The sequence below is a fragment of the Sus scrofa genome, chromosome 9 (genome assembly GCF_000003025.6).
Source record: "Sus scrofa isolate TJ Tabasco breed Duroc chromosome 9, Sscrofa11.1, whole genome shotgun sequence".
In the NCBI taxonomy this organism is placed as follows: domain Eukaryota; kingdom Metazoa; phylum Chordata; class Mammalia; order Artiodactyla; family Suidae; genus Sus; species Sus scrofa.
The window spans coordinates 133,236,636-133,256,403 of record NC_010451.4 but is presented as its reverse complement, the minus strand read 5'-3'; the positions used below and the strand labels follow the sequence as shown (position 1 = coordinate 133,256,403).

Below are 19,768 nucleotides of genomic sequence, written 5' to 3'. Positions count from 1 at the left end.
AGTGTGGTCCTCACTTCCTTGTGGGGTTTCCCAGAGATGCTTCGAGGAAAGAAAGTGATTGTCACAGGGGCCAGCAAGGGGATCGGAAGAGAGATGGCCTATCATCTGGCGAGGATGGGAGCCCATGTGGTGGTGACAGCGAGGTCAGAAGAAACTCTCAAGAAGGTGAGGGTCCTGCACCCACAACTCCGTGTACCCATATGTGCCCAGACGTATCCTCTTTTTAAGCCTCAAGAGTTTTTTATTTTAATTTTCATACTATAGCCCATAGTCCAGTAATCCTACTTTCTACTACCATTAATTTCTCCCTTAGAATGTCCTCTCTCCCCTACTCCTCAGCTTCTAAATTCAAATCATATCCACAGTGTCCTGGTTCACCCAGATGTATTCTTACCTATACTCACAGAATCTGGCATATTTACATACCGATGGGCACAGGATTCAAACACCCACAGGAATATAAAAATAGGCATTAAGTGTTCTTCCCAGGCACACGTACACAGACACAAAGTTCTTGGGCTCTAAATGCTCCCAGGCATGCCAACTCATGCAAATTTAAACATGGAGTCACAGACATACCGACAGGTGCTCAGATCCCAACCTTCTAGCAATTACTCATGAATTCAATTCTTGTACCCAGGCAGACACATGCCCTCCTATATCCTCAGGGCTCACAAACCCAAAGATACACAGATACTCACAAACCTGGGGTTACCTACACAGAAACTAGCATCCCTACCAATAATGTGTTCAGAAACTCCAGAGCACAAATCATGGGCTCCAACCCCAGCACAACCCCAGCTTTGTTCCAGAGAGCATTTAAAACAGGACAAATATTTGTGTTGGGTTGCATTTAACACACACACACACACCCACAGGCACACACTCCTACCCATTTCTTATCAAAACAGGGCTGTGAGTAACCGCTCATGTAAACCCCCATCACGTCAGAGACGGTGCCCCAAAGGTCTTCGGCAAAGACTGGGAGCACGGCCACTGTACCCCCACAGGTGGTGTCCCACTGCCTGGAGCTTGGCGCGTCTTCAGCACACTACGTTGCTGGCACCATGGAGGACATGACCTTCGCAGAGCAATTTGTTGCCAAAGCTGGAAAGCTCCTGGGTGAGACAGCTTCTGGACTTTTCCCTGGGGGTCACAGGGCGCTTGGTGGCCGGGAGGCGGAGCAAGCTCAGATGGCTTCTCTCAACGCAGCCGTCTCTTGCAGGGGGCCTGGACATGCTCATTCTCAACCACATCACCCACGCCTCCATGACTCCGTTTAGTGACGACATCCACCTCGTGCGCAGAAGCATGGAGGTCAACTTCCTCAGCTACGTGGTCCTCAGCGTGGCCGCCTTGCCCATGCTGAAGCAGAGCAACGGGAGCATCGTGGTGGTCTCGTCCCAGGCGGGTGAGTGGGGCAAGGGCGGGGGTGGAGGGAGGAGAGGCAGACGTGCAGGGAGGGGAGGGGCTCGGGATGAATTTGCATTTTTATCAGTCTCTGTGCTGGGAAGTAACCGGATAGAAACTGCAAAGGTTAAACACCCGCTGATAAACAACTTGCCCCTGGGCGTGGGCAGCCAGATAAGCCAGTCAGAGTGAGGAGCAGGCACGCTAAGTAAAAGAGGCAGGGTTAGGGACACAGGAGGCCGTAACCAGGAGGACTTCTTCAAGGTAAAGGGACCCTCAGATTTCTGGAAGTAACAGAGGCAGAGCAGTGGGTCAGAGCACTCTCCTCAAGACTGTTGGTTTGTGCTCATCAAACGGGGGTTCAGAGGGTTACCTAGAGGCTGCTGGAAGGACAGCCTGTCCTGAGACTCAGGGAGAGACCTGGTCCCCACAGATAAGAGAATTTTGCTTCCTCCATGACCAAGAGGTGCAGCCTGAAGAAAATGGTTGATGCAAAAGTAAAACTGACAGGTGAAATGTCTTAACAGCATACAGTTGTCTGATAAGGGGGTTAAGCCAAGGCAAAATGAAAGGAACACTGAAAACAAACACCATATTATAAGAGACCTGTCCATACTGGGTGTGTTCTCCAAAATCTGAACTTGCTTCATCAAAAGTCCATTTTAATCAACGAATGGGGTCAGGAGAGAATGTGCGCAGAGAGCAGTTCATGAGCGAACTCTGCAGAGTGGTTCTCCTAGGCTTTGGATGGTGGCGGCATTCGAAGTTATCACGAGTGAAAAAAAGCCAGAGAGTTTCCAGCTTGGAGGATTCCTAGACCCATTTTATAACGGGTCCAGGAGAGAAGTCCCACACATGCTTGTTGATTCAGCGGTGATAAGGATGTGGCCAGAGACATAAATCCCAGGGTCAAAATTAGCCATCTACATGTGGTTCCCAGCAGTGTTAAAACAAATTACCTAGAGGATTTTGCAATTTCTTAAGGACTTCAAAACCATTGGTTAATACTGTAAATGAGAACAGCATCAATGTTGTAAAGAGTTCTACTTCCTGGACGAGAACGGCCTGCCTGGGGACGGGATGAAAGGGCAGTGTGTCTGTGCTACCCGCCAAACAGAGTGATTGATATGCATCCCTGTGCTTCCTGGACAACACAGACTCCCCACCCCTCCCCAGACACAGCGTCTCTCTGGGCTGAAAGGAAGGGAGAGCTTCCGGATGCATACTGAGTGAGAGGGTGCTGGGCACATGCCCAACCCATCCTAGGACACTGGCCAAAACACTCACATCAGTCATGGTGTAGGTGGCTTTACGGTCTCAGCTGATTAATAGCAGGTCCACTCTAGGCCAAGGCTGTGCTTCATCTTTGGTTGGAGAGTTTAACTTTCTACAATGTACACACAGCCTAAATGTTCCCCGAAGGAACGGAATTCCTATAGAAGTTCAAGGGCATGATGAAATTCTGATAACCTCTGTTTCCACACCTCTTCTACACCTACCAAATGTCATCTCACAATTTCCGTGGACTCTGGGAGGTAGAAATCTGGTCAGACCACTCTCCTTCGTGTCTGTTGTTTATATTGCCAAGAGTCCGGCCAGTCTGAAACCTGTCTGTGAATTTGTAAAGCACAAACACTTTGCTTTCTCTCCCTAATGAAACAATGTGTCTGCTCTAGGCTGTATTCTTTTTTTTTTTTTTAATTGAAGTATAGTTAATTTACATAGGCTATAGTCTTTCAAGCAGTCAGCAAGCAAATTCATCAATCCTTTCTCCTGAAAAATCTGAATTCCACAAACATGGGATGCTAAACCTCAAACTCATGCGAAGGTCAGCCAAAGAGTCCTGGGATGGCTTTTGAATCATTCCTTCCAGGGACTGCATTAAGTTGTCATTGAATTACAGTGATCAGCCCTTGTTTTCTTTTTTTTTTTTTTTTTTTTTTTTTTGGTCTTTTTGCCATTTCTTGGGCTGCTCCTGCAGCATAAGGAGGTTCCCGGGCTAGGGGTCGAATAGGAGCTGTAGTCGCCGGCCTACACCAGAGCCACAGCAACGCGGGATCCGAGCCGCGTCTGCAACCTACACCACAGCTCATGGCAACGCCGGATTGTTAACCCACTGAGCAAGGGCAGGGACCGAACCCGCAACCTCATGGTTCCTAGTCGGATTCGTTAACCACTGTGCCATGACAGGAACTCCAGCCCTTGTTTTCATGCCCAGTGTATTTTCAGGCCATGCGTTACCTGGAAGTCCCATGCTTTTAATATGTTCTTTAAAGTCTCAGCTATGTCTTTCGCATCAGCAGAGACAGTGTTGCTGGCTCTGGGAATTCCCTTACCGTCCACCTCCATCCACCCCTCAGCACCCTTTAGGGCACCTACAGCGGCTGAATGGGTAATTTATCCCTCACCCAACAGTCCTAATTTTTCTAAGAAAGAAAAATCTTTACCCTTAAATCTAATTACCTCAGAAATAACGTTCAGGGACCACAATTTCCAAGGTGAGTGGAAGTGTTTCTGCAGGTGGATATACGTGTGTGCAGGGGGCGGGGGCGGGTCCTCCAGGTCTGGACTGTTTGGAGGCACGTGGGGAGAACTGTAAGGAGGCGAGGTGTGAGTGTGAGTGTGTGTGTGTGTGTGTGTGTGTGTGTGTAGATATGTCATCTACAGGGCCTGGAAGAAGGCCCAAAAGGAGAATCAACAGCCTGGGTATAAAAATGTCAGTTTCACTGTTGCCTAAATTCAAGAGACTGTGCGGGGGAAGCACGTGGAGGAATGAAACGCGTTGCTGGACTTAACACTGGAGTTCAGTGTTGGTTCTGCCCCTCAAGAGGGGTGAAGGGAGACTTGAGAGGCGAAGAGAAACCGCTCTTCCGACGGCAGTGACGACTCGGTGCGGACTGAGAACACGTCAGTGCTATCCCCGGACCACTCCTCCGGTTCACTCCCTTGAAAGGGCTGGGCGGGCAGAGCTCCCTAACCTGTTAGACCATTCTTCTCGTTCAAGACCTCTTCCTGCTGAAAACAGCAGGTTCCACCATCATGCATGCCCCTACGTTTACTTACCAAGGAGTCGGAAAAGACTTAGAACAAATACATTCTATGTGGAAATACACAAACAGAAAACCAGGTCTCAAAAGAATATAAAAAACGCCAGAATGAGACTCAATACAGATACTGTGCTTAAGTTTCTAATTTGGCTCTTGAGTTTCTTAACAAAAAGAAAAAGAATAGGATCAGTATATAGACAAGATTATATTCAAAAGACAGAAGCACTGCAGGAAGCAAATAATTTCTGAAATAAACCTCTCATAAAAGATTATAAACTGAGGGCACAAAATGATGGAATGAGCGATGCCTCCAACAACTTTTTAAAAATGTTTCCGTGATTATAAAACCTATACATATACACATGGATTATGAAAACTGGGAAGATGAAGAGAAGCATAAAGCTGAAAATAAAAATTGTGGAGAATTTCCTTCTAGACAGATATAGAATAATTATTTTCCAGCTGCCAGGTATTTAGGTTATGTTACTGAGCAGAAGTCAGGTCTGCTCACCTGCTGTGCAGCAGAGCCAATCTGCTGACCCCCAGGTGGTGGTGAAGGAACATACAGCATTTACCGCAGGGCACCATGTAAGGAGAACTGACAGCTCATGTGGAAAAGACTCAAACTCTCTACTGGCTTGGGGGCAAGGGTTTTGGCTTTGGGCAAGACAGGTTGGGGAGAGAGTCATGGGACGCATGGTCAGCTCGTGGACCTTCTTCTGATTGGCTGCGTTGAGATGACAGGGTGATGTTTCGAGAATCTCCGTCAACCTTCTTGTTCCAGCCAGTCTGAAGTCTACATGCTTGTGGTCAGCAGAGTCACCATCCTCCCCCTGAGTCGGGGGCTTAGTTCCTGCAGAACAACTCAGAGATGTGCATCACATTATTATTTATATTCCTTCAGGAGGAACCAGGGGTCCTGTGACTCTTGACCTAATTAGTAACTGCTCGAGTCTGCTCTTTGGAACTCAGGGAAGACCTAAGAGACGAAAGCTTGTTTTTTTTTCTACAAGCAAGAAAGGGGAGACATGCAGAGGCTTTTGTACCTGGGAAGGCGCCTCAGGGTCTTGCTTGTTTTCAATCCCCCCTTTTCTTTGATGCTGCCCAATCTCAAGGGGAATGGGGGTGCAATAAGAAAGGATATCAAGTTGTGGATGGAGAGATGAATCATAAACTCAGCAGGGAAACTCAGTTTTAGAAGGACTTGGTTTCCTCAGTGTATTTTAAAAATGCTAAAACAAGAGTTCCCATTGTGGCTCAGCAGTAACAAACCCGACTAGTATCCATGAGGACACAGATTTGATCCCTGGCCTCACTCAGGGAGGCATTTTGGCGAGCTGCACTGTAGGTCACAGGTGAGACTCAGCTCTGGCGTTGCTGTGGCTGTGGTGTAGGCTGGCAGCTGCAACTCCAGTTGGACCCGTAGCCAGGGAAACTCCATATGCTGCAGGTGCAGGTGCAGCCCGAAAAAGACACACACACACACACACACACACACACACATACACACACACACACACCTAAAACAAGTATCTTGCACATAAATCTGTGGCTTAGTCGATAAATTCGTAGTACTAGATTTACTGGATAAAATGATGGAACAATTTTTAAGGCTATTGGTACCATTTTCCAACTTGCTAGATAAAATAAAAAAATAAAGAACCTGACTTTTTCAATAGACAAAAATAAAAACCAATTTGAATGAATATGAGCATCATGTTCCACTGCCACCCTGAATATACAGATGAGTTTTCATCTCACACCTACTTTGCAGAGTTAGCTAAGTTTTCAGCAAGTAATAATTTTCTAAGTAAAGGAAAAAGGCACTTAGTGGTTATAATTTGAATTCTTCGCTGACTTGTGAAACGGAGCATGAGGTCCCTGTCCTCTAAGGGCAACAGTATTCTGTTTTTTCGTTACACTTATATTCTTATTTCCTATAACAGCACCTGGCACATAGTAGATATTTAATAACAGTCAGATAATGAATGAATGAATTTCATATTTGTGTGTTTGTACGTCATTTAAATTTTTTATTCTATGAAGTTGTTTTTCTATGTCCTTGCCCAATGAGATATTAGCAAAGCTTTTCTCACAATAAATACAGCAAATCCATGTCACATGTAGCTTCTTGTTGCAAACTTTGACAGACATATCTATGAAGCACCGTTAAATTTAAAGTTAACAAAGTGAAAAGTGGATTTGAATGGTGCGACTAGATAGCTTTAGATGACTGGGGCTGACCCAAGGAGGATTCCTGTTGAAATAAGCACTGATTGCATAGGAGAAGTCCGTTTAAGGTACTTTCAAGATGAAAAACGGATAGGAAGAAAGATGCATAACTTTACATCTCAGAAATTATTCTATAGATAAACTTGCACAGATGTTCCCCAAATTTGTTCATTCATTTATTCAAAAAATCTGAATGGAGGGTCCACTCTGAGCCAGGCACAATTCCAGATGCCAGGGCTATGACAGTGAGCAAGAACGTCAGGCAAAGAACCTGACACCACGAGCCCATGTTCCAGTGCAAGCCGATGTCACTGCATTGTTCACATTCTCTGAAAGCAATGTGAATAGCCACCACTAGGGACAGTTTCCTAAATTGTAGTGAGATACTATATAGATTTTTATGCATAGTGACTACAAAAATTCTAAATTCGAGAAGCAGCGACAGCCTGACTTGGAATAGCAAGACTGAAATGAGGGTGTCCACACAAGGGGCAGCTGTTGTAGCCTAGTGTAAATCCTGGTGGAAAGTCTAAGAGCCCAAGTGGCTGAGGAGGCTGCCCATGTGGCACTTAGCATGGGGTGTCAGAGCCTAAGTGCACTGGAGAGGGTGTCCACATAGAGGCCCAGATGCGGCCCAAGAAAAATCATACATGTGGGCACTCACCAAATATGCTGACAGTAACAGAAACTAGGTTCTCACTTTCAGAATCACAAATATGAAAATGAAGAAAATTTGATTGAACTCTGTGATGCTGAATTGGAATTGGAGGTGTTGTGTGACTCAACAGTTTTTAATATACATGGATAGATATGGAAATAAAGATACAGGTGTCTATATATGTGTGCATATATTCCCTAGCTCTGTCATCTGAGAGGCCCTGAGAGCACAGTCAGCACCCAGATCTTGGTTTATAAATATCATTCTCCACCAAAAGAAACCACCACTTCTCAGAGAAATGGTTGATTCCAGGGAAGTGGCCAGAAAGGTAGAAGATGAACCTGAAAATTTTGTTATGCCTCTAAGTGAGGAATAATGGGAGCATGTTACTAGAACACAGAAACTTTTTATGAGCTCCGACTAGCCAAATCTGGGACCACTGGGAGAGTCAAGTGAATAATAATGATAATAACAGATTATAAACCATGACATGCAGAAAGAAGCCATAATGATATAAATACATGGATGAATAAATGCAGGGATGAGAAGTTTCTTCCACAAGGTAAAAAACCAAATGCTAAATATAGAAGGAGCAACTAAATAAGTAAAATCACCCTTTGGCCACTGTCATAGTAATAAGTCATCCAGGAAGCATCAATGGGTGGTAAACTAAGTGGGTAAAAGTTTACTAAAAATCCCACTACATAGTCTCAAAGTACCACCTACTCAGCAACAAAAAACGAACAACTTGATTCAAAAATGGGCAAAGGACTTGAAAAGACACTTCTCCAAAGAAGATACACAAATGGCCCACGGGTATGTGAAAAGGCTCTCAACATCACTAATTATCAAAGAAATGCAAATTGAAAAGAAGGTATCACCTCACAACTGTTAGGATGGCCAACATCAAGAACAAAAATGAAAAATAACAACTGTTGACAGAATAGGAAGACCCTGGACCTTGCGCCCTGTTGGCAGGACTTCAGAATGGTGCAGCTGCTGCAGAAAATAAATGGACGTTCCTCAAAAAATTAAAAACAGGATTACCATATGACTCAGAAATTATACTCCTGGGTATATACTCAAAAGAATTGAAAGCAAAGTCGTTTTTCCTTCTTTCTTTTTTTAAATTGAAATGGAGTTGATTTACAGTCTTATACTGAAGTCAGGTGCACAACCTAGTGATTCAGTATTTTTAGAAATCTGAGTGTTGAAGAGATATGTGTACCTTCATGTTCATGGTAGCCTTATTCACAATGGCTAAAACATAGAAGCAACCCAAGTGCCCATCCACAGATAATAGATAAGCAAGTTGAACTGTGGTACATACAATTCAGCCTTAAAAAGTAAGGAAATTCTGATGAATGCTACAACATGGATAAACCTTAAGGACATTATGCTAAGTGAGCCAGTCACAAAAAGACAAATACTACATGATTAAATTCATATGTTACTAAGAACAGCCCATATCCTAGAGAGAACATAGAATGATGGTTGCCAGAGACTCCAGGGAAAGGAGGATGGGGAGTTATTGTTTAATAGGTACAGAGGTTCAGTTTTGCAAGATGAAAAGAGCTCTGGGGATGAATGATGGTGATGGTTGCACAACAATATGAATGTATTTAATGCCACTGAACTGTAGGCTTAAAATGGATTAAGGTAGTTTTTTTTTTTTAATGCTATTCAACAAAATACTTATTGACTACTAGGGAAAAAGAGCAATTTTACGGTGGACAGACAGACACCACCTGAATCAAAGGATCGAAGTTAGTTGCGAGTAATGAAATAAATTGAAATCATGTATCATCTGGTGAGATGCAGTGTGAAGAGAATTACTTGCGTGATCCTGCCAAAAATACATGCCTGAATCAAATCATGAGAAATCCATACTCAGGGGCACTCATCAGCAGTGGGCTAGGAAATGTTTACCAACTAGCTCTCTAGACGGCAAACATCAAGAAATACAATGCATAAATAATTTCATGACAGCCATATTGACGTGAGACCAACCTGCTGGCAAAATTCATGAAAACTGCCAAATCAAGTCTCACGATCCAGGATAAGCCCACTCAGCATTACCATCTTGAACAAAATGACTAGCAGTAAGTACTCTTTGGCTTTATCAATGTCATGAAAGTAAGTCTAGGAAAGACAAGGGTATGTTCCAGCATAAAGGAAGCTGGAGTTGTGATAACTAAATGCAACATGTGATCTTCAGTTGAATCCTTTGCTCTAAAGAGTATCATTGGGACATGTGACAAGCTTGAATGGGACTGTGGACTAGATGAGAGAGATACATCCACGTTCCTGGAGTAAGTTGAACGGTGACCCTCAAAAGATATGTCTATATCCTAACTCCCTGAACCTGTGTAGGTGGCCTTATTTGGAAAAAAAAAAAAAGTTCTTTGCAGCTGTAATTGCATTTATATCATTCAGGATGACCTAGGTGGGCCCTAAATCCAATGACAAGTGTCCTTGTAAGAGACAGAAGACAAAGACAGAAGCAGACAAGAAGAAGGCTGTGTGAAGATGAAGGCAGAGTCTGCAGTGATGCAGCTATAGAGAATGCTGACAGCCACTAGAAGCTAGAGGAGGCAAGAGAAGATGCTCCTTGCCCTCAAGCCTTTGGAGAGAGTACAGCCCCGCCAACACCTTGATTACAGGCTTCTGGCCTTCTGAACCATGGGAAAATACATCTGTTGTCTTAAATCTTTTGGCTGATGATAATTTATTCCACAGGTCTAGGGAACAAATAAATAACTTTCCTCATTTGGATGGTTATGTAGGAGAATGTCCCTATGCATAGGAAATGCATGCTAATAAGATCAGGAGTGCTGGGATAGCAGGTCAGTGATTGCCTCAACTGTAGCATTTTCTCTCCAACAGTTCAGGGAAGGGGGAAGGGAAAAGGCCACTTGTACTCTTCTTGCAACTCCTCCTTTGGTTTGAAATTATTTCAGAAGAAAAAAAAGAAATCCTCATCCTAGGGCTCTAGGAACTTGGAGGAGGTGAGGGTGGATTTCATGGGGCTTTTCCATGGGTTCCTCAGGGATTTCCTGCAGGGGACCCCCTTAGCATAAGCAACACTTCCTCTAGCTCACTCCTTTAAGCTTCCTCCTCAGCTCCAGGGCTTCAATCAGTCCAGCCTTCTTGACCCAGTCCACCCACCATCCCTTGGGAAGGTGACCTCAGGCCAGTCCCCCACCATCCCTCCAGGTCTCTGGAAAGCATGCTGTGTGTGGATATATTTGATCCCACAATGCACTCAGCTTTGCTCTCAAGCTAGGGCAGTTCCAGCCCTGCCTCCTGCCTTTAGACTTCCAGGAGTGAGTCAAATACCAATCCCCAAACTCCAGAGGAACCTTGGTAAAGGGCTCCAAATAATCCTCTTGAAGCTCCTCTGATGTGGCTCAAGGTGAAGGGAATGTAAATCCTTCCCCTGACCTTGGTGGATGAACCTGACCCTTGGTGGATGAAACTGACCACAGTGGATGAACTGGACCCTTGGTGGATGAGACCGACCCCTAGAGGATTAACCTGACCTTTGGTGGATGAACCTGTCCCCTGAGGGATGAACCTAGCCCTTGGTGGAGAAACAGACCCCTGGTGGATGAACTTACAGTCCACTGACAACTCTCCTCTCCAAGCCTAGCTGTTTAGGCAGCTTTGTGGGAGATTTGGCAATTCTGGTGGAGCTGCATTAGGCCCACCCTTCAACAGTGGGGGGGCCTTAAAATCTGTTTTTTTCTTCTTTCCTTGGGAGATGTGCTGAGGCTCTAAAGCAATGGGAGGAGCTACGTTCCCCAGGCCCTGGACCTGCACAGAAATGCTCTTGCCAAAATCACCTGATGCAATTTAGAAACAGGTTCTATCTTCTCTCTGCAGGATTTTGTGCTGTCTCAACACCACACTCCTCCCTTGTCTTCCACCAAAACACTTCCCTGGGTTTCCTCCAACTGTTCTTACTGCCCCCTTCTCTCTAGTGGGTTTCCTTGGGATTCTTTTCAGCTTAAGCCCTCATCTCTTTTCACCCAACGTGCTCTGCCTGGGCAGTGCCAGCCATCCCCACTGCTTCAGTTATTCTTGAATTGTGAACTGTCTCAATGCTTATAATGACACTTCAGATCCAAAAGCCTGGAGTAAAGACATGGATTTATCTTTAGACTCCAACTCAACTCAAACAACCAAAGAGTTTAGACCATGAGGGTCCTAGCTAAAAAAAAAAAAAAAAAAAAAAAAAAAATTATTTTTAGAATGAGCTAGAAAAAGTGGGCAGGAGCCAGGATGGGTTCCCAGCCTCAAAGCCCTTGAGCCCTAATGAACCTCAAATTGATGAACCTTCTGCTCAATAGAAGATGTGGCACATTTTCCTGGGGCCACTGTGAAAATCTAAAGGCACATAGGAATGAAGCTTTTCAATCCTGTGCACTTTCTTCCTAGCTCTCAATTAAAGCAGTTTGAAGTCTGCCTTTGAAATGGAAAGAATTCCAAAGTCCCAGCAAAGCAGCTGGGGATGGAGGGTGTGGAGTGGATGAACAAAGGCAGTGAGGCCTGCTTTTGACCTCTTCAGCTCAGCTAACAAGCTCCAGTGCACAACTGATCTGCCAGCCCTCTGGCTCTTGCTGTTTCTACAGTGGCTAAGTCCTTGTGTTTCTGGGACAGAGCTAATTGCAGTCTGTCCTATTTATTACCAAGTCTGCACTCTTGACGAAACCCACGTCCCATATTTTGCTTCAGAAAATATGGTCACCATATCTGTTTCTTTGTGGCATAAAGTTTCCAGAAGATAAATCTAACTGCCATATGTCTATTCTGTTGTGATGGCCCCATGCTCCCCATGCTTTTAGTTTTACATAAACTAAAACTTATCCTTGGGCACTCGGGCTTCTAATCCCTTCACTTTCATGACTGCTTCCTGCATATTAGAACAGTCCATTTATTTACTTATTCATGTGATTTAATTAGGTTGGTTTTCTGGCATATTTTTTTACGAACAGCAGAAGTCGAACAAGTGGACCTGGTAGGGTGCAATTAGTAAACAAATTTATTCTTTCCTTCAGACTGTTCCATGGTGAGTCCTTCCCTGAACCTGGATGTGACCAAGGGCAGGTGGCAATTTCCCTAGGGTTATACAAGATCCTCTGCTTCCAGTCTCAGGACGGGTCTCACTTCAGTAATGAAAATGTCCAGGAGTTCCCATTGTGGCTTAGCGGGTTACGAACCCAACTAGTAACCATGAGCATGCAGGTTCAAGCCCTGGCCCCGCTCAGTGGGTCAAGGATCTGGTGTGAGCTTCTGTGTAGGTCGCAGATGCAGCTTGGATCCCACATTCCTGTGACAGTGGTGTAGGCCGGAAGCTGTAGCTCCGATTTGACCCCTAGCCTGGAAACTTCCATATGTAGGTGCTGCCCTAAAAAAAAAAAAAGAAAAAGAAAAAAAATTTAATTAAATTAAACTACAAGTCCAGTCCTTTGTAATTTAACTTGAACTAAAGCTTCTCTGCTCACCCAGCTTGAACCTGCTACTGGAGGAAACCTGGGCGAGGAATGAGAGATGTGTCCAGCCTTTCCTCTTGCTCCCCGTCTTGACCCACCAGGCTCCCTCTAGCCCTTCCTCTAAAAGGAAGGGGAGAAGGCAGGGAAGATGAGGTCAGGGTAGAAAAGCTCTTACTTGGCGGGTGCCCAGCCATTGCAGCACTGGTCTCCTCCAGACACAGCGTTTTCTGAGAGCTCGTGCTCTCTGCGCTGGGAGGATGACCACACTTGACCGTGGCGTTGGGTGCTTTCATGGCTTCTTTGGAGGTCCACGCTGGGACAGTGATGGCTCTTCCTGTGAGCTGGGCAGCAGCTGCTTATATTACCTCCTTCAGACCCCAGGAATACAGGGCAAGTACAGACAAATGCATCCAGCCCTTAGGCTGACCTTTTGGGCAGGATCTGAAATGACTCCAGGGCAAAAGGGATGAGCCCGGGGACAAGGCCTAAAGGATGGTGGGCAGAATGTCGGCTGGACTTCAGGCCCCCCACAGGGACACAATTTACACTAGCTCTGCGGTGGCCTTGCCCAAAACCAGCACCTCTCTCTGGGTCAAACCCAAGCCCTTGGAGTTCCCGTCGTGGCGCAGTGGTTAACGAATCCGACTAGGAACCATGAGGTTGCGGGTTCGATCCCTGCCCTTGCTCAGTGGGTTAAGGATCCGGCGTTGCCGTGAGCTGTGGTGTAGGCTGCAGACGTGGCTCGGATCCCACGTTGCTGTGGCTCTGGCGTAGGCCGGTGGCTACAGCTCCGATTAGACCCCTAGCCTGGGTACCTCCATATGCCGCTGGAGCGGCCCAAGAAATGGCAAAAAAAAAAAAAAAAAGCCAAGCCCTTAGCACCCCTCAAACTCCTGGGGACCCAGATCTCACAGGACTAACCTCTTCTTCTCGGAAGATCGTGAGACCCTGCTCGTGGCCTTGCCCTGAGACCTGTCCTCTCTGACTGCTTCACCTTCGGCCCTTTCTAACCCCTCAGGATGGTTAAGGGTCTACGTGCTGCAAATTGGATTTTGTTTTTAGGATTGGGAGGGGCGGTGTCTGTGTTACCACACACCCTGTGTAAGGCGCACATATCATCTGGAGCTCCCTTCAGAACACAGAGGCTCTTGCTAATTACTGTATCAGCAGCCTTTGACCCCCGCTGAAATTAGAATGGGAAAAGTCAAATCCTAACCTCCTGCCCACATTATTTATTCTATTTTGACCAGGGCCCCTTAGCTCACAGATGCATTTTGAAAAACAAAAGTCCACCTTTTTAGAGGTGCTTTGCCCTTTTCAGCTCTCTGAAACTTCTAAATATATTTTATCTACAGCAGCATGCAAGCTTCCTCACACAAGCTAATTAGCATGATGTGGGAAAATGTTTAAGAACAAGACGGAGAAGGGAAAACAGACTTTAATGAGATGCACCAAGACTGTTCTGGAATACTGGGAACCTAGGAGGTGTCTTTCCTCTTTCCTCTTTTTTCTGTTTTTTCATGTGTTTCAGCTTTCCTTCAGGGAGCCTAGAGTGCTTTACGATCCTTTATCTGCAATTCTAAAATCCAAAAAGTTGAGGGGGTGAGGGTGAGCACTGAAAACCAAGGGTTTTTCTCACAATTAATTCTATATAGTTAATTTAACTTGAACTAAATTGAGGCTACGTAAAGCCTTGATCTCAGTGTGAAACTTCAGATATTTCAGTGCAGAAATAATAATGTGTTTGCTTACAGGATGCCTCCCCAGACCACACTGGGAGTGTTGTGTAATATCCGGTACACGTCCCACACTGTCTCCTAGATTCCAAAACTATTCTATAACACATCAGGCCCTAAGGGTTTCAGATAAGTGCTTATAAGCCTATAATTTTATAGAGGAGAAAATATGGTAAACTTTGTTATTATTTTACTCATTCTACTGGTTTGTCACTGTAACTAACTCTAGTCTTTGTTCAAGACCCACCCCCCGCCCCGCCCCGGTCCTGCCAGCTCTTTCTTTCATCAAAGCCTAGTTCAGGAGTTCCCATCGTGGCGCAGTGGTTAACAAATCCGACTAGGAACCATGAGGTTGCGGGTTCGGTCCCTGCCCTTGCTCAGTGGGTTAACGATCTGGCGTTGCCGTGAGCTGTGGTGTAGGTTGCAGACGCGGCTCGGATCCCGCGTTGCTGTGGCTCTGGCGTAGGCCAGTGGCTATAGCTCATTCGACCCCTAGCCTGGGAACTTCCATATGCCTCGGGAGCGGCCCAAAGAAATAGCAAAAAAAAAAAGCCTAGTTCAGAACTTACCTCCTGCAGGTGAAGTTTCCTAGTTAGTCCGGTATCTTTCTTCCCTGGAATATTCACTTGAGATATGGGACATGTATTTTCCCTGATCATACCAGTTGGGCTTTTGTTTTTCTTTCTTTTTATGGCAGCACCAGTAGCATATGGTAGTTCTCAGTCTAGGCGTCACATCAGGGCTGCAGCTGAGGCCTACACCACAGCCGTAGCAACACAGGATCTGAGCCACATCTGCAACCTACACCATGGCTTATGGCAATGCCAGATCCATAACCCACTGAGCAAGGCCAGGGATAGAACCTACATTCTCACGGACACTTGTCAGATTCTTAACCCACTGAACCAAAATGGGAACTCCCTAGTTTGGGCTTTAATGAGACATAACAACTCATAATTGTTTGTGTGTGTCTTTTTGTCTTTTTTTAGGGCCACACCCATGGCACATGAAAGTTCCCAGGCTAGGGGTCCAATCGGAGCGGTGGCCACTGGCCTATGCCAGAGCCACAGCAACATGAGATCTGAGCCATGACTGCGACCTACACCACAGCTCATGGAAACGCCAGATCCTTAACCCACTGAGCAAGGCCAGGGATCGAACCTGTGTCCTCGTGGATGCTAGTCAGGTTCCTTAACCGCTGAGCTACGAGGGGAACTCCACAACTGATAACTTAGTGACACTGACCCAACTGTCATTGTGAAACTTCAGCTCCTCCAAAGACCCTTCCCCTCCACTTCTGGGAATTTCCAGGTCAGCTTCAATAAGATTATGCCGCCAGGCATTTCCTGCTCCCATATCCACTCTTAAAACCATCATAAATATAGTTTATGGCGAAAGACCCTCTTCCCTCCTGAACGCTTCGGCACAGCCCTCCACCAGAACACCAACTAGAAGAATCTCCCCACATGGTCCTTATGGGAATTAAATCTGAGAATTGAAAGGTTTTCAGAACAGTAGAAGGTCACAGAATTTCAGAGATGAAATATAGTTATAATGGATGCCACTTCAGCTATAGCCTTCAGCTGAAAAACGGACAGTTCCCATAGGTAGTTCGGTTACAGGGTACCTCATGCATAATTTTCAGAATAAAGATGAATAACTTTCAGTAGTCTGTTCCGTCTCAAACCTGGTCTAATAATTCAGCATTTTTCTTCACCACGTAGAATGTTTTTTGAAACCACACTTCTATCTGATGAATTTTTCAAAGACTCTTCTGCCATGTCTGGCTCCTTCCTAACACCCTCTCTCTTCTTCCTCTTTCTTTTTCTCTCACTTCTCACCTTCTTCTCAGGAACAATAACAACATCCCTCTCCTTTTCTCCTCCAAAACACCTGAGAATCCTTTTTTGTACTCTGAGCATTGCATCGTAATTAAGAATAGAAAATGGGATACACCAAGCTCCATTAAGGGGACAGAAACCACAGGTACAGGAATACAGACTGTGGGGCCATGTGGTCCCTTGCTTCTGCATTTCTACCACTACCAGGACAGAGCCATTATAAAACGCCCATACCTTCATTATCACCTAGAAGGGCACAGTGGGCTGAAGGATGGCCCCCAAAGATATATCCACCTGGAACCTGTGCATGTGAGCTCATATGGAAAAGGGTCTTTGCAGATGTAATTAAGGATCTCAAGATGAAATCATCCTGGATAATCTGGGCAAGCCTAAATCCAATGAAAAGTGTCTTAAGAAGAAGAGCAAAAGACACACACAAAATTGTGACGATGGAGGCAGAGATTGGAGTGATGTGTCTACAAGTCAAGGAACACCAAGATATAAGAGCAGGTATCAGAAGCTTGAAGAGAAAGAGAGGATTCTCCAATAAAAGCCATTTATGGCAAACCCACAGCCAATATAATACTCAATGGAGAAAAGCTGAAAGCCTTCCTGCTCCAAACTGGAACAAGAAAAGGATGCTCACTCTCACCACTGTTATTCAACACAGTATAGGAAGTCCTAGCCACAGCAATCAGACAGACAAAAGAAGTAGGTGTCCACACTGGAAGAGAAGAGGTAAAACTGTCACTCATGTCGTACAGACGACATGCTACTGTATATAGGAAACCTTAAGGACTCCACACAAAAACTACTCAAAGTGATCAACGAATTCAGCAAAAGTAGCAGGATACAAGATTAACATTCAGAACTTGGTTGCATTTCTGTATTCTAACAAAGAAATATTAGAAAAGGAATATTAAAAAAACAATACTTTTTAAAATCACATCCAAAAGGAGTTCCCATTGTGGTGCAGCAGAAATGAATCCCACTAGTACCCATGAGGATGTGGCTTTGATCCCTGGCATTGCTCAGTGGGTTAGGGATCCAGTGTTTCCGTGAGCTGTGGGGAGACTACAGACATGGCTTGGATCCGGAGTTGCTGTGGCTGTGGCATAGGCTGGCAGCTGTAGCTCCAATTTGGCCCCTAGTCTGGGAACTTCCACATGCTGCGAGTGTGGCTCCAAAAAGCAAAAATTAAATTAAAATATAAAATAAAATAAAATCGCATCCAAAAAAATTAAATACCTAGGACTAAACCTGACCAAGGAGGTAAAAGACTTACATATTGAGAAATATGAAACATTAATCAAGGAAATTAAAGAGGATTCAAAGAAATGGAAAGATATTCCATACTCCCGGAATGGAAGAATTAATATTATAAAATCGCCATCCTACCCAAAGCAATCTACAGATTTCAATGCATGGATGCAATTCAAGATTCTCATACTACGTGAAATAAGTCAGAAAGCGAAAGCTGAATATCATATGATATCACTTATATGAGGAATCTAAAATATGGCACAGATGAACCTAGCTACAGAACAGAAACAGACTCAGAGACAGGGAGAACAGACTTTTGGTTGCCAAGGGGGAGGGGGAGGGAGAGGGATGGACTGGAAGTCTGGTTTTAGCAGACACAAACTATTACATTTAGAATAGATAAGCTGGAGTTCCCGTCGTGGCGCAGTGGTTAACGAATCCGACTAGGAACCATGAGGTTGCGGGTTCGGTCCCTGCCCTTGCTCAGTGAGTTAACGATCCGGCGTTGCCGTGAGCTGTGGTGTAGGTTGCAGACGCGGCTCGGATCCCACGTTGCTGTGGCTCTGGCGTAGGATGGTGGCTACAGCTCCGATTCGACCCCTAGCCTGGGAACCTTCATGTGCCGCGGGAGCAGCCCAAGAAATAGCAACAACAACAAAAGACAAAAAGACAAAAAAAAAAAAAAAAAAAAAATAGAATAGATAAGCAATGAGCTCCTGCTGTATAGCATCGGGAACTACATCCAGTCTCTTGCGATAGAACATGATAGAAGATAATATGAGAAAAAGAATGTATATAGATATGTATGTATGTGTGACTTGGTCTCTTTGCTGTACAGCTGAAATTGACAGAACACTGTAAATCAACTCTCCTTTAATAAAAAAATTTTTTGAAAAAAGGAATCTCCACTAAAGTCTGTGGAGCGAATATGGCCCTGCCTATACTTTGGTTTTGGACTTACAACCTCTGGAACTAGGAGAGAATAAGTCCCTGTTTATTACAGGTTTGTGATAATTTATGACAGCCCTAGGAAACTAAGGCAAAGGGACTAGGTGTGACTAGCCCTGTCTATTTATGGGTACCCCTGTCTGTCAGCTTAGAAGTGAACATGTTTCTGCTCTTTGTAATTGTTGGCTACGGAGAGCTTAACTGTCAAGCAGAGAGAATCTTCACAGGAATGGCTAATTTGACACATGGCAACTAAGAAACACTCATTTGAAGAACAATAGCTTCCACAGAGGACACACCACCTTACGCCTGAGACTGTGGGCCACTAGAGTCAAAATTTGAATGCTGGCGTTGCCGTGAGCTGTGGTGTAGGTTGCAGACGCAGCTCGGATCCCGCGTTGCTGTGGCTCTGGCGTAGGCCGGTGGCTACAGCTCCAATTCGACCCCTAGCCTGGGAACCTCCATATGCCGCGGGAGCAACAACAACAACAACAAAAGACAAAAAGAGACCCAAAAAAAAAAAAAAAAAATGTGAACGCTGATTTAACTCCTGGTTTTCCAACTCATCAGCTATGCAACGTTAGGTAATTAGCTAGCCTTTGGACTTTAAACTAGCGTGTCAGAGCTAAATAAATGTTAGCTCTTACTTAGCTAACATTTTAGGATTAGTTTGTCTGTTCCATGTGGCTGCCTGTCCCTGCGTACTTGACCTTTTCCCTGACTGGAAAAGTGACCCCAGTCCCTATTTTATGTGACCTTTTAGTGCAGATTTCAACAGCAGCTAATTAGAATCCCGGTGCTGCTTATTTCAGTTTCTTGAGAGAGAGACCATGATACGTGTTCAAGCCGCTGTGCATAGTAACTAAGACTGGCCTGACCTTCTCTGGACGGAAAGGAAAATCTTTTGGAAGGGGATGCGTGTAGGAAGAGAGTGGAGAGCATTTCTAGCACACCGAAGCTTTTTACGTCATGGAGGCTCAAATCTACTTCTTTCTTTTTTTTCTTTGTCTTTCTGCCATTTCTAGGGCTGCTCCTGTGGCATATGGAGGTTCCCAGGCTAGGGGTCAAATCAGAGCTGTAACTGCCAGCCTACGCCAGAGCCACAGCAATGAGGGATCCAAGCCACGTCTGCAACCTA

The 19,768-nt window shown here is 45.1% G+C and overlaps 2 protein-coding genes across 8 annotated transcripts in view; one reads left to right on the top strand and one right to left on the bottom strand.

Annotated features, from left to right (window-relative positions):
- HSD11B1 (hydroxysteroid 11-beta dehydrogenase 1) overlaps positions 1 to 19,768 on the top strand; it is a 46,946-nt gene that overhangs the window by 21,993 nt on the left and 5,185 nt on the right. For 6 of the 7 annotated variants that reach the window (NM_214248.2, XM_021102234.1, XM_021102235.1 and 3 more), the window contains 3 exon segments: positions 35 to 165; positions 1,011 to 1,122; positions 1,226 to 1,411. In NM_214248.2, the coding sequence (NP_999413.2) occupies positions 35 to 165; positions 1,011 to 1,122; positions 1,226 to 1,411 (429 nt within the window). 7 annotated transcript variants of the gene reach the window in all.
- Positions 4,644 to 19,768, bottom strand: part of C9H1orf74 (chromosome 9 C1orf74 homolog) — a 64,060-nt gene continuing 48,935 nt past the window's right edge. Inside the window, exon 3 of the mRNA XM_021063892.1 lies at positions 4,644 to 5,310. The gene's annotated coding sequence lies outside the window, so the exon portion shown is untranslated. The remainder of the gene's footprint in view (positions 5,311 to 19,768) is intronic.